General features: G+C 39.8%; 1 protein-coding gene across 2 annotated transcripts in view; it reads right to left on the minus strand.

Moving 5' to 3' along the window:
• The window catches only part of NKAIN2 (sodium/potassium transporting ATPase interacting 2), a gene marked incomplete at both ends in the record, with an annotated part of 576947 nt that overhangs the window by 312313 nt on the left and 250610 nt on the right, over positions 1-14024 (minus strand). For both annotated transcript variants that reach the window (XM_082480913.1, XM_082480912.1), the window contains one exon: positions 4239-4376. In XM_082480913.1, coding sequence (XP_082337039.1) covers positions 4239-4376 — 138 coding nt within the window. The remainder of the gene's footprint in view (positions 1-4238; positions 4377-14024) is intronic.

The following is a 14024-nucleotide window of genomic DNA, read 5'->3' on the forward strand; positions in this document are numbered from 1 at the left end:
GCTCATTCAGTGGAATTTCCTTACTCTTTGCCTTTCATAGAATCACAGAATGGTTTGGTTGGAAAGGGCCTTTAAGGATCATCTAGTTCAACCCCCTGTCATGGGCAAGGATCTTTCACTAGACTAGGTTTCTCAAAGACCCGTCCAAAATGACCTCGAATACTTCCAAGGATGGGGCATCCACAACTTCTCTGACAACCTGTTCCAGTGTCTTGCCTCCCTCATTGTAAAAATTTTCTTCCTTATATTCAATCTAAACTTACCTTCTTTCAGTTTAAACCTATTACCCTTTCTCCTGTCACTACAGGCCCTAGTAAAAAGCTTTTCTCCATGTTTCTTATAAGCTGCAATAAGGTCTCCCTGGAACCTTCACTTCTCCAGGCTGATCAACTCTAACTCTCTCAGCCTGTTCTCATAGGAGAGGTGCTCCAGCCCTCTGACTGCTTTCGTGGTCCTCCTCTGGACCTGCTCTAACCTATCCGTGTCTTTCTTGTACTGTGGGCCCCAGAGCTGATGCAGTACTCCAAATGGGGTCTCAGGAGAGTAGAGTATGGGGGCAGAATCACCTCCCTCAAGTTGCTGGCCACGCTTCTTTTGACGCAGCCCAGGATACGGTTGGCCTGCTGGGCCGCAAGCGCACATTGCTGGCTGATGTCCAATTTTTTATCCACCAGTACCCCACGTCCTTCTCTGCAAGGCCACTCTCAATCCCTCCCAGCCTGTATTAATTTCAGGGATTGCCTCAACCCAGGTGCAGGACCTTGCACTTGGCCTTGTTGAGCTTCATGAGGTCCACATGGGCCCAGTCCTCAAGGCTGTTAAGCTTGCTCTGAATGGCATCCCTTCCCTCCAGCAAATCAACAGCGCCACTCAGCTTAATGTCATTGGCAAACTTGCTGAGGGTGTACTCAATCCCATTGTCTATTTGTCTATTTGTCTTTGATGAAGATATTAAATACTATTGGTCCCAGTACGTACCCTTGAGGGACACCACTCATTACTGGTTTCCACTTGGACATTGAGCTACTGAGTATAACTCTTTGTATGAGGCCATCCAGCCACTTATTATCCATCTAACAGTCTATCTGTCAAACCCATATCTCTCCAATTTAGCGGTCAGAATGCTGTGGGGGACCATATCAAAGGCCTTGCAGAAGTCTAGAATGATTACATACATAGCTCTTCCCTTGTCTACTCATGCAGTTACTCCATTGTAGAAGGTCACTAGATTAGTCAGGTGACTAATTATCCATAGTAGACTGAGGAATATGTGCTGAGCATATTCCTTCTGCAGAAGGAATGGGAAGAAACCGAGCTTCCAGGCAGAGCCCTACCCAAGCGAAGAGCATTGCTTCTTTCCAGAACCCTTAATAATTTGCATTGCTATTACCTCTCAGGCATTTGCATTGATGGAACCTATGATAGCACTGCTAAAATCCACATTTACATCTCAGTCATTAGCTGGCTAACCTTTGTTCCTACTGAAATTCCTACTCTTTGTTTCAGCATAGTGCTGTTAAGCAGTCCTTTTATCATCATTGTTTTCACAAAAAAAAGGGCTTAATTATTATCTTTTGAAAAGATATCTTTGAACAGACACTCATTCCCACCCTCAGAACAGATGTTTCACCTCCTGCATCAATTGCTCATTTATTGATTAATGGTTTAGGTTTACAAGCAAAAATGAATGTGTTCTTACCAAAACTATATTAAGATTAACCCCTCTGGTGATATTAAACTTCAATTTCCTGTCCTCTTTGTCCACCAAAACTACTGCATCCCATGTAATCTGAATTATTTTCCAAGCCCTGAAATGACACAGTCACCTATTGCCCTCACCCACTTCTAAACTTGCCTGTGACTCTTGCGAGTTCAAGGACACAATTTCACTTGTGGTGTCCCATCTTTCTAAAACTTATTTCCTCTTCTCCCTAAGCCACTGAATCATTTCTTTAAATCCCACCTTAAAACCTCCCTGCTCTCTTTAACCTATGATTCACAACCTCTGGAAAACATTTTGGTGATATCCTTTATGAAGCATGCACAGTAAAAAGAGAATTTATTGTAGTCCTGTTGAAGCAAGCTATACCTGAGGTACTAATGTGACTGTGGATTAAGGATCCTATAGGGTCCACTCAAGATAGATTGACCCTTGCAGAATCTTTTGAAGTCTCGAGTTTTTACATCCACTCACCTGAAAACCTCATAGCTACATACTTGCAGGCTTATAGGCTGTTGTCTTTCTTTTTGCCTTTGAACTTGTAACTTTACTCCTGGTGTTAGATGACGCCACTGAGATTTGCCCCGCTTTAACAAGGTGCCTATTCCGGGCCCAGTAGAACTGAAAAAAAGGATGCAGTTCCCTTATCTCTCCCTCTGGTGACCAGTACCGTTTCCCCCATCTTGACTTCAGATATTCTCCAAAGAGAGCAGCAGTAGAAATGAAAAAAAAACCACAGCACTCCTCTGTTGATCCAACTAAATGAAGGACAAAGGTTTCGTCACTGTTTCCTCATCTAAGCAGTCTGTCATAGACGGCAGATTCAGGTGTCTATTATAAAATCTGAGCAACAAAACCAATTTGATCTGATTGGTTCTATCCAATTCAACGAGAAGATGCAGGGAGGCAAACTCACAAAGCCAGATGGGCTACACAGTGAGGGTGAGGGGAAGCTCTAAGAAAAGATATGTGTGAGAATTAGTAGGATGGTGTGGCACAAACAGTATCATCATCTCATGTGAACATCAACTCATGTGAATGGTACCTATTTATAAGGCTGGTATTCCTCCCATTCACAATGCACTCGTCATTGTAGCAGATAATTTTCTCTACTCCTATTGAAAAGCCCATTTAAATCTAGCTTTTTTGTTTAGCTCAGATACACATTTTATGCTCATGCTTGTTTTTATGACTTGGAATAGTCTTGGTATGGAACTTTTTACTCTTTTTATTGAACTGACAGTTGCTTGAATTTGGGGTTTTTATTTTCTAGTCTTTTGTAGTGGTCAAAGCACTAGAAATGGAAGAAGAAAACTCTAGTTCACATTCACGTGACTCCCTGAGTTTTGACTTGAAGGAAACATTCTAAATATTTAAGGCTTGCAATATATGTTTCAAAGTTGATTATATATGTTTTGGAATATATTAAATTGTGTGCATGCATGAAAACATCATACATGTGGATACATATTTTCTGCATCTAGGAAATCACAGAGATAGAAACACAGACACAAATGTGAATGTATTACTGTCAGCATCACACTAGTGCAATATGGATGGCAGCCCAGGAGTATAAGCAAAACCTTTCTATTTCCTGAGTGATTACTGGTATATGAGGGAACAGTATAAGAGGAAACAGACTTGCAGAAGCAGGTACAGATTGAGTGGAGTTATTTTCATTTGACATGAAAATATGGTTGTGTACGGGCAAATCTTTTTGACTGCTGTCTGTCTCTGAAAAGTATACAAGCTTTAACTGAATTAGCAGTCAATTTTGATAGAAATATTGTTATGCAAATCTATTTCTAACAAAAGGTATTCTGAACAATGGCTTTCAGATTTGTCATTCTGTCTTTATAGACCTACAAATGGAGAAAAAACTGAATGCAGAGTATGAAATGAGAATTTCATTAATACTGTTTTGTAGCAGAGAGTACAGCAATACAGAGTCTGTGTATGAGGTGTAGCTGAATAAGGAAAAAAAAACGGATTAAAAATATAAAGGTCCAAATCTGTACTTTTATTTTTCAGCCCTCAGCCCATAACCATCAAAACCGCATTTCTTACCATATTCTCATACTTCATTTTCAACTTGGACTATAATTTCTAGAAGCGATATGCGTAACAGATTGGCACTCCAGCAATGATGGTTAATAACAATAATGAATAACTATAATAAATCATGGATCTGTTGGGGAGGTCCAGTATATCTAGGAAAGTTATGGCTAGCATTTATTCTAGCCCTAAATCCCTGTAATTCTGAGGATACGGCAATTCTTTAAACTGACTTCATTTCTTGAAAGTTCATATTGTCATGTAGTTTGCGATCATATTGAGTTTCAACTTTTGTAGGTTGTTACCACTTAATTATTGCAGGTGTCTCAAAGTAGGTACATATAAAATACAGAAAAAAAAGTTTAACCAAGATAAGATTTGTATTTGATTTATAAGCAATAGAGTTTGGAATGCCTTTTTTTTACATGCACATCAAAATGAGTAAATAAAATTAAATACTCACTCCTGTTATGTAGCGAGGTCTATACTGGATGGTTCCAAACAAGCCAAGTATGACTATAATAATGTGTATAAAATTTGCCAGGATGGGTGCCCACTGATAACCAAGGAAGTCAAATATCTGCCTCTCAAGCACAGAAACCTATGATTAAAAAAGAAAAACATAAATAGATTAGAACAGAACAGAAAACATCTCTTAGGGCTTTTCCCCTTCCCATACCCAAGATAATTGTCCTGAGTTAAAGAAATACTTCAGTCAGCAGTAAAATGAAATGAGTTTGCAATGTTTCACCTTCTTGTTTTAATGAAAGCTGCATTTCTCACTGACAGTTTACTGAGTTACATTCAGCTAGCTAAAATATTCATGTGGGCAATTCTATCAAGATACTAAACTGTTCACTAGGACGGTATGTTTGCAGGAGGAGAAACACAAATCATTTTGTTATATATATACACCAGTAAATGCTATAATATTCTAGGGTATCGGTGCTGAAAATAACCGGCAGACTTATGACATCTTCTCAGCTACTTTGCTTCCATTCAGAAACACCATTCTTCAGCCTAGTCCTGTCTCTTCTACTATTTTCCTACATTTTGATTTTTTTCTCTTCCCTCTATCCCCAGCTATCCTATCGGTGGGCTTTTACCTGTAACCAAATGCATGCAACTTTTTGACCTGGTTCTACAGATGATGACTTTAGTTTACCTCCTCCCATTGTCACAAACATCAGCTGAAGTATAACCTCTTACCCAAGACTCTAGATACTTAAATCTAGAAAGCGAATTAAGGGACTATCTTGGGCTATGGATGACTGTTTTCAGGCAATAGCATTCCAAGCAGATAGACTAGAAAGTAGAAAAACTGCATTTCTAACAGTATCCGTAGAAATAATTTCAGAATTCAAATAGCAGGTGTCCCTTAACCGGTCCTCAGACGTTATATCAAAATACAGCACTGCACCCAACCCATAGGCAGAATGGCATGTTTTGATAAAAATAAAATTGATGTGAATATTAGAAGGCAATGTAATGGTGAACTGAATTCGGACAGAAAGGGTAAGGAGTTTCTTTGACACCGTTCCAATGATTTCACTAACTGGAACAATTAATAGATGATTTTCATGAAACTGTGAAAAAAATAACAACAACAATGCCAACACCTCACACACAAAAGAAAGAAAAAAAAAGGCAATTTCTTTCTAAAGTTTCATTAAATGAAAGTTACTATTTACTCAGTTTATATTACGCTGTGGATTAATTGAGGTGTATCTACCACACACGCCATTCATTTAATAAATAACACCTTTTGAGATCAAATACGATGTGAATAATTAGCTACTGTTCACCACTGTTCCTGCATGATATAGCTATGGGAGAGTTTTTCAATTTTCATGCCACAGTCCACTGCCACACAAACACTTTCTTTCTGAAATTAAGTAAGAAAACTTGACATTAAAAAGACAGCCTACACATACACCAGCATTGAAAATGTAGAGAGTCTTAAATATATAGTACTTACTGGCATATGTTGAACTTTAAGATAAGGTGTATTGGGCTTGTATGGTCTTGGTAGCGGGGGCGGGGGGGGGGAGGCTACAAGGGTGGCTTCTGTAAGAAGCTGCTAGAAGCTTCCCGTATGTCCAATAAAGCCAATGCCAGCCGGCTCCAAGGCAGACCCACCACTGGCCAAGGCTGAGCCCATCAGTGACGGTGGTAGCACCTCTGGGATAACATAGTTAAGAAGGGGAAAAAAACCTGCACAACAGCAACTGCAGCTGGAGAGAGAAGTGAGAATATGTGAGAAATAATTCTACAGACACCAAGGTCAGTGAAGAACGAGGGAGAGGAGGTGCTTCAGGAGCAGGAACAGAGATTCCCATGCAGCCTGCGGTGAAGACCATGGTGAGGCAGGCTGTCTTCCTCCAGCCCATGGAGCAGGGGGATGCCTGAAGGCGGCTGTGACCCAGTGGGAAGCCTACTCTGGAGCAGGCTCCTGGCAGGACCTGTGGATCTGTGGAAAGAGGAGCCCACGCTGGAGCAGGTTTGCTTTGCATCCAGCTTATAGCTAGTCTTGATATTTTGAGTCTACATAATCCAAGACCTTAATGAACTGATTTGTGCTATCCTACAACTCTCCCTAGCAAAGCAACGTCATAGAGGAGTTACCAGAATCCCAAGACGTAATATTCTAATGCTGGCAATGTGATGAAGAAAGAAAAAGAAGGCCAAGCTGTATTAGGAACTTCATAAAGTCTCAGACGTCCTGTACTTCTAAGTTTATCATCAAGAAACATTTCCTTGAGCTGTGGGTTAGGCCGAACCAGCCATCAGGTGAGCGAGAGATTCTCCCCCCTGCTCCTCTTCAAAGACAGAGGCAGAGGAGGGAAAAAGAGACTTATGAGTTTAGAAGGAGCTAAACTATATTAATAATAAAATAAAAAGGAAATAATGAAATATATACAAAACCATATCAAGCTCCCAGGTTGACAATCATGTCACCGCCTGGCACTAGGGCAGTCCCAGACTGGACTGACAGACAGGAACTGGATTCCAGATCTGGATTCAGGATTGGGATCAAAGGCAGACAAACAGACAGAGTCGTCCTCTGACACCGGCCATTGAAGAAAGAGGGATGACCCTCCGATCCCTCAGCTTTTATACTGAGCATGAGGCAGATGGGACGGAATACCCCGTTGGTCAGTTCTGGGTCACCTGTCCTGTCCGCTCCTCCCCCCAGGTGGGACACCTCTACGTTTTTCCGCTTCCGACCCTCTAACCGGGCAAATATCCAAGTTCACTGCCCGTGGCTGTTATAGCAATAAGTATAAGCAGGAGCCTCTCTGAATACCATCACTTGGCATCAGCTATAAACATCGGTCTTATCACTCTGAGAATGAACACTGTCTGCACAATATGCTGTTCATTTCAGTAGTTAGAAGAGGCCCAGCTAAGAAGCGAAATTACTGAACAAAATTGGTCCTGTTTTACTTCAAACCAGGACACCTTGACTACTGGCATAGTAATTTATATTAAAAAGACCAACAAGCAGCATAAAGCAGTGTTATGTAGGTCTGTGTGAAGTCTATTAGGGGTATCAGCAAAAGACCTGCTACACCTTAAGTGCTGTTAAAAAGGTAACAAAGGAAAAATTCTCACTCTGAGCACAGAGCTCTTATTTTCATCTGCTGAACAAAGAGCAAATGAGAACAGCAAAGCAGCAACAAAAAGTGTCTAGACTGTACAAGCTTCTAGTATAGTAACAGTAGGCATTCAGCAAGCAAAAAAAGTAATACAAGGGATGATGCAAATCATTCGACCAGTAGGAAATCATACAGTTAAGTATGCCAATTATAGAAGAAAATTGCAGCATGGTAGTTAATTATATAAAAAAGTAGGAAACCTAATATTCCTGCTGCAACTTAAGGAAACTACACTATCATGCATCAAGAACATTTGGGGTTTTTTGGTTTGTTTTTTTTTTTTTGTTGTTGAAAGACACAGCAGTTCCACCAAAAACTTGTTTATGGGGCTGTGTTGGATAAATGGCTATTCTATGCGAATCTTCACTTCCCACATGCCAATGATTTTGTGGCTATGTTGAAACTTCAGGCAAGGGGACCTACCAGAAAACATGGCACACAAGGCAGGAGGTGAATACTGGCTGTGCAGGACAAGCAGACGACTCTGCACCACCTCTGTCCCTGTGTAGCTACCTCATGTTTGCCATAGGCAGACTCGCTATTAGACTTTCTCCTGTCACTGCAAGGAATCAGCTGTGTGTGGGTAATGCTGGGTGTGTGAAATGGCGGCGTTCTGGTACGCTGTGCAGAGATAAAATGCTGCAGAAATGCAGCTGCTGCTCCTTAGAAGATCAGACCACCGCAGCAAGATGCACTGCAGATTGATCAAACGGAAAATACAGGATAGAACTAGACCTTTATTCCCTTTTCCTGAAGAGATGAAGGTTAGTTGAAAATAAAAAAAAAAAAAAAAAAAACACAAACAAACAGAAAAACAATATGGAGTTACTCAAACAAAATCTCATTGGGTCTGTGTTTCTAAAAGGGGAAAAGTGAAAAGTAGGACAAAGTACTGACAAAATCTATTAAAAACAGTATTATGTAGCTTCCTCCTCTTCCACAGATGCCAGAATCATAAGGGATTTCCTTACATAGCAAGAGAAAATTTAGACCTGAATTTGAAAGATTTTTTTTCTTTACTTTAAAAACTTAAAATTTTTGGTTGAACAACTGTACATCTTTCTCCAAATCATATCCACCAGTTTCAAATGTTTAATGATGTTTCAAGGACATTACAGAGAGAAAAGAAAAAGTGTGACAAAGAAATATTAATCTTTAAAGTCTAAGAATAGATAAAGAATTGTCCGTTTTCTTTATCTTCATTTGGAAACAACAGTTTAAAATGAGAACAGGAATGAGGAAAAATGGGTGCTTTGGATGAAAATTTTCTTACTATGGTAAGAAAAGAAAAATAAGTTGTAATTCAACTCCATTTTTATAATTCGGTAAATCCAAAACGTAGGGTTATGGAGAGTCAGTTCCTAATGTTAGAAAACAAACATCCACCCCATTGTCTTCTTAGGCTTCCAAATAAAAAAAATATCATAGACAGATTATCTTATGTAATCACTGATAAAATTATAGCAGAGTTAAGTGTAATTACAGTGAACCATTTTTACTAATGCATTATTTTTTCCAGACTTCTGCGAACGGCTTTAAAAATAAATACAAAATAAAATCAGCCTGTATACTGTCAAGTTGGAATAGCTCAAACTATTTCCAGATTCTTGTCAGAGGCTGGTTGTTAATAGGTTAACAGTGTTACTGACCTTGAGGGATCTAAGAATTGAATTTCCAGAGGATAAAGAAAACCATTTTGAGATGATTCTTAAAGTATATGATTGGACTAAAATTTCAGACAGGAACCACAAAGGAGAAACCAGTCAAAAGATGATTTATAACACAAGCTCCAAAATGGAAAATGACAAAGTGCCTTTCCTCGGAAAGCTCCTTGAGAAGAAACTCAACCACGACTACTTCACAACGATACAGAATCAAAACTTTGCATTGATATAAATTAAAGTGCGCACAAGCGCGCACACACACAAGGGGGTATGTACGGCCCCTGCCAGCCGTGGCCCTTGGACAGCACACAGAGCACAGAGGTGCCCACTACGGTGGGGCCTGGGACAGGGTCACACTCAACTGATGGACTCACCAGCTGAGTCATGGTACCAGGCTCTCAATTCACTCCAAAGGAAGATGAGAGTATTAGCTTAAATCACAGTGAAGGAGAATTAAGCAACCGTGGTTTATATCATGACTGGTGCAGGCTAAGGATGAGCTACAGAAATTAAGCCCTAATCAGTAACTCATTAAGTCCCCTCAGCTCAATTGTGTTGCATCAGATGCCCACAGCTTCTAATCACTTGCTTGTGTTTTTAAGTGAGACATATAGTTTTTTAATGACTTTCAGTTCTTGGTTCTATGGCACAGAAAGTTAAAAAGACCCCAATAAATACGAATATTTTGGGCCTGTGGCTTATGAAAGAATTCTAATGCTAAAGCCTACCTGCATCACGTACAACATCCTCAGCTAACCCCTCCCCTGCACTTCCATCATTCTGAGGCAGAATGCATATTTTTGTGCCATTCCTTAGAGAGGTTCATTTAATTTTTCATCAAAATTTCAGATAGTATCCTGAGATAGAGGGTCCAGTTACCCAATGAATTCTCCCCAGTTACCAGGCAGAAAAACAGAATAACATTTTGAAAGTCAAATCCATACAAAATTCATCTATACATCTGCAAGTGTGCATGTGCATGTGAGTCAAGTCCTTTACTGCAAGACAGCAGGGAAAGAAAAAAAAAAGATTTGACTTTTTTTTTTTGTAAGAAGAAAGGGAAAAATAAAATGAAGTCCTGTGAAGAGCTGTGGACACAAAGGTGTTCTCAGCACATCTAATAAAAACCATCACAAGCATAGGTAATTCAAGTTAAAATCAAGAAGGAATTAGTTTCCACTTGTCCGCTGGTTCCTTAAAGGAATCATATATAATACTAAGCCCCTGTCCTTAATCCGTTTGATGCTGCTGAGAGAAGGAATAGGACTTCACCACACTTGATAAGAAGGTAATCATAGTTTTTAAAAATCCTGTGTAAGACCACATCCCGGCATCGCATTGTCTACAAGTGGATGTCTGCTGTGACTTACTGAGGACAACAGGGCTCTCCACGGGTCTAAGTCTCAGCTGCTGCCTTCTCTAACTGAACACAGTAATAATAAAAAACTGGTAAATACAAGCTTTCTACAGTAGGTTTTCTGTTATGTAGTAATGAGAAGCAGAACCGTTATCTAAATAACACTTCAGTTATTATTACTCACGACATGAAAATAAGAAAGATTCTAGCTAAAGCTGAGCTGGTGAAGCTGACAGTTGGCTTAAATAAAAATGATTTACTGCGCACTGAACATATCTTCAGGGTATTATATTCACAATTTATAAACATTTAGACTCTACCATACATACATGAAGACCCAGTGACTCAAACAATAACAAAATCAAAACGCTGTCTTCCAAGCACTTTCCTGAAAGAATCGCCTCCCGTGTGAGCAGGCAGAAAAAAAAGAGGGAATTGCTGGCAAAATGCTTGATCAACAAGTTCTATTCTTGCAAAATACTTTCTCCACACGAGTTATGAAACACCAATATCCACGCAGGAGATAAATGACGGGGAAAAAAAAAGGGGAAGTTCCTAATTTTACACTGAATGATTTGGTATTTTTAACACTGCTTCCCCAAATTATATTTAGAATAACCTTATAGGAACCTTATTGCTAGAATTACAATAAAAAAATAATTAAATAAGTGTTGCACTTAAGTAATAATAACTTAGAGGTGCTAAGTTTTAATCCCTATAAAGTATTTTATTTCCTCTTCATGAATATTTGTAATAACAATTTGTTTGTTATTTTAATAAAAAATATTTGCACTCCACCAAAACCAGGAAGATAAAGACTGACTGTGCACAAGAGTAGTTCAGACCGAAACTGATAAATTGGGTCAAGTTATGAGGTTCATTTTTACCTTAAAACCAAGATAATATTATAACACAAAATATTCAGCTGTCAGGTCCCAGCTAGGAGTGTAAAAAGCAGTTAGTAAAACCCACCCATGTGTTTTTTAGGAACATTCAAAGCCAGGTGAGCTGCAAGCATAAAAAAAAAAAAAAACTATAAAAATAATTTTTATTGACAAAGATAGAGTGTACAAGAACAGCTTAACGTACTTGCTTAGACGTGATTTTTACTGTTAGAAGGCCCGATGTACAGAATTCAGGAGTGCAGGCCCGTATCACAGAGGCAGTGATGGGAGGGTTGCCGCTTCCCAGAGTGCTTCCGAAACTGGAGAGGGCAGGGCAGACACTGCCGACATCTCTTTGCATCTCGGCTCAGGCCTGGAAGCGGTATAGCAACACAGCGCCCGCCCCGGCTACTGGGCCCTGCTACAAAAGCTGCACCAGTTTACTGGTGCAAGCTTAAGATAGGATCAAAGATTAACAAAACCATTTAAACATGCTGGGCCTCTAGCGTTTGCCGGAGGCCATGTTCTTCATATGACTACCTGATACAAAGTTAGGTAGGTCGTGAGCGTGGTCTTGATGCCTGTTTTGCTCATGTCAAAGCTCTGCAGAGATAGGCTAGCTGTGACTGTGGCCAAAGGAGGGATCTCGATAGATGGGTTAGTGACCGCTGGAAGGAATAGGTTTAAACACTGCCAACCCCATCTTCTCCCGTTCTGCCACTGACAATGGGAAGATCAAGACTGATCTCTCAGGGGCTCCCTTCCACTTCTCTGCTCTAGCCCCATTCCTCTCTCTCCTCCGCATCCTTCTCCTAGCAAGAGCACCCAAGCCCTGGCTCCCGCACCTCATCTTTAAGGTGGCAAAATTCAATTTTACTGATGCTGCTGAGAAGCCTTGAGCCAGTTCTGAACATAAAAATACTTCTGAATTAAGCTTTAATAATATTTTATAATTGCACAATCTTAATTTGCCTTCAGTAAAGCCTGAAGGCAAAATCAAGCATTCAGAGAGCACTCAGAAAGATTAGCCTTATCTAATACTTTCAAATTGTTTCTGTCTTTATGGAAATATTTGACAATAAAACAGGTCTCACTTTCATTCGCAAAGATACAAATAGTTTCTACACAGCGATTCAAATTACAGTATATTACATTTGTAAACTCAACAAAGATGTGATAATGCTGTTTTGGAGTTGACAAGAGGATGCATCTAGGGTATCTTAATTTGAGGTAGTGAAACTTTCTTCTGTGTATGTTTCTTCAGCCAAACATGCTATGTGGCCTAATACCTGAAAAAAATTGCCTTCTAACAATAACAAAAAATTAGTCTCCTCTCCTTTTCAGCAGGAAAGGCACACCTGTAAGAAACTTTATTAGCCAAATAATTTTGAGTTGAGTTTTGATTGGCAGGGATCACTCGCTATCTCATCAGGACTGAATGATGTGATAATAAAAACTGGGGGTTTGGTATCATAGGACTATATCAAGTGAAAATAGCCAATCTAGAGTCATGATGGCGGTTCTACTTGTATTCAGGCATATAAAACTGTCCACAAAGCAAGAGAGAAAATGACAACTAATCCATGTCAGAACTGTAAGGCACAGAGGGCTCCTTGCTTCATAGTCACTCATTCCACAACTAAACCTGAATAAGCAGGATGCTGACTTTGTCTGACCTTACAGAAATCTCTCTCCTAAGATGCTCCTGCTGGAATATTCATTATTCTTAGATAGAATATGTGAAGTACCTGCTACATTTTCATGCCTTGGCATAACCTGAAAACTGACATTTAAACTATGCAGACCACTTTATGGAAGTGAGATAATTGACATCAGCTATAGTCAGAAAAGTTTCTAGCTGCTGAACTTTGCCTATTACCTGTGTATAAAGCCATTAGTCTTTAGGGAACTCCAAGTAGTGCTGAAGGCAGCAGTGCATCTTCTCTGCAACACGGCTACCTTAAGGGTCAGACGTGTCATCTACTCTCTGCACTAGAGTCCCAGGGACACGCACAAGGTCTCAGATCTCATCTTCCAGATGCGCAGTGACCCAGATCCAGCACCTTTAAATTCAACCACAGCTGGGGAACGTCGGTTGTTGCCTACAACCCAGTTCCACAAACAGAAATTTCTATCCTGAGGGTGAAGCTTTTGGTTGTTTTTTTTTGTAAAGAAGATGGAGTATTCTCATAGGCTCATTCAAGATTGTTGATTCAATTCAAGAACTGTTGATTAGAGCCAGCCAATTTGCAGCAATTTTCAATATTTCACCATTTGTATTCAAGCTGCTTTGGAAGATGATTATAAGAAAAAAGGCAGCATATGAAACACTCTATGCTGTCATAGTCATTATAGGAAAACCCTAGGTCATTGGGCAATTGGGGTAGGGGTCCCCATTCCAAGCCCTGTGGACAGCTAGAGTGAGTCAGTCAGAAACTGCCCTCAAAAAGATCCCATTAAATCTTTCAAGGAAAACAGGAAGGTTTTTTTCTGTTTATGAAACAATATGTTTAAATGAGTGGGACCCTAAGCTTTCTGTTTTAAAGAAAAACAAAACCCATCACCTGCCCCTGGAAAGCACAGCCTCTGTAACATAAGTAGTACAGATTACGGTCTCATTCTCTTGCATCTTCCAACATTAAAGCTATAATAAAATTAAAAGGCAGACTGGTGATTTGTTTTCCC

Source organism: Vanellus vanellus (genome assembly GCF_965231255.1).
Source record: "Vanellus vanellus genome assembly, chromosome: 3".
NCBI classification, from domain to species: Eukaryota; Metazoa; Chordata; class Aves; order Charadriiformes; family Charadriidae; genus Vanellus; species Vanellus vanellus.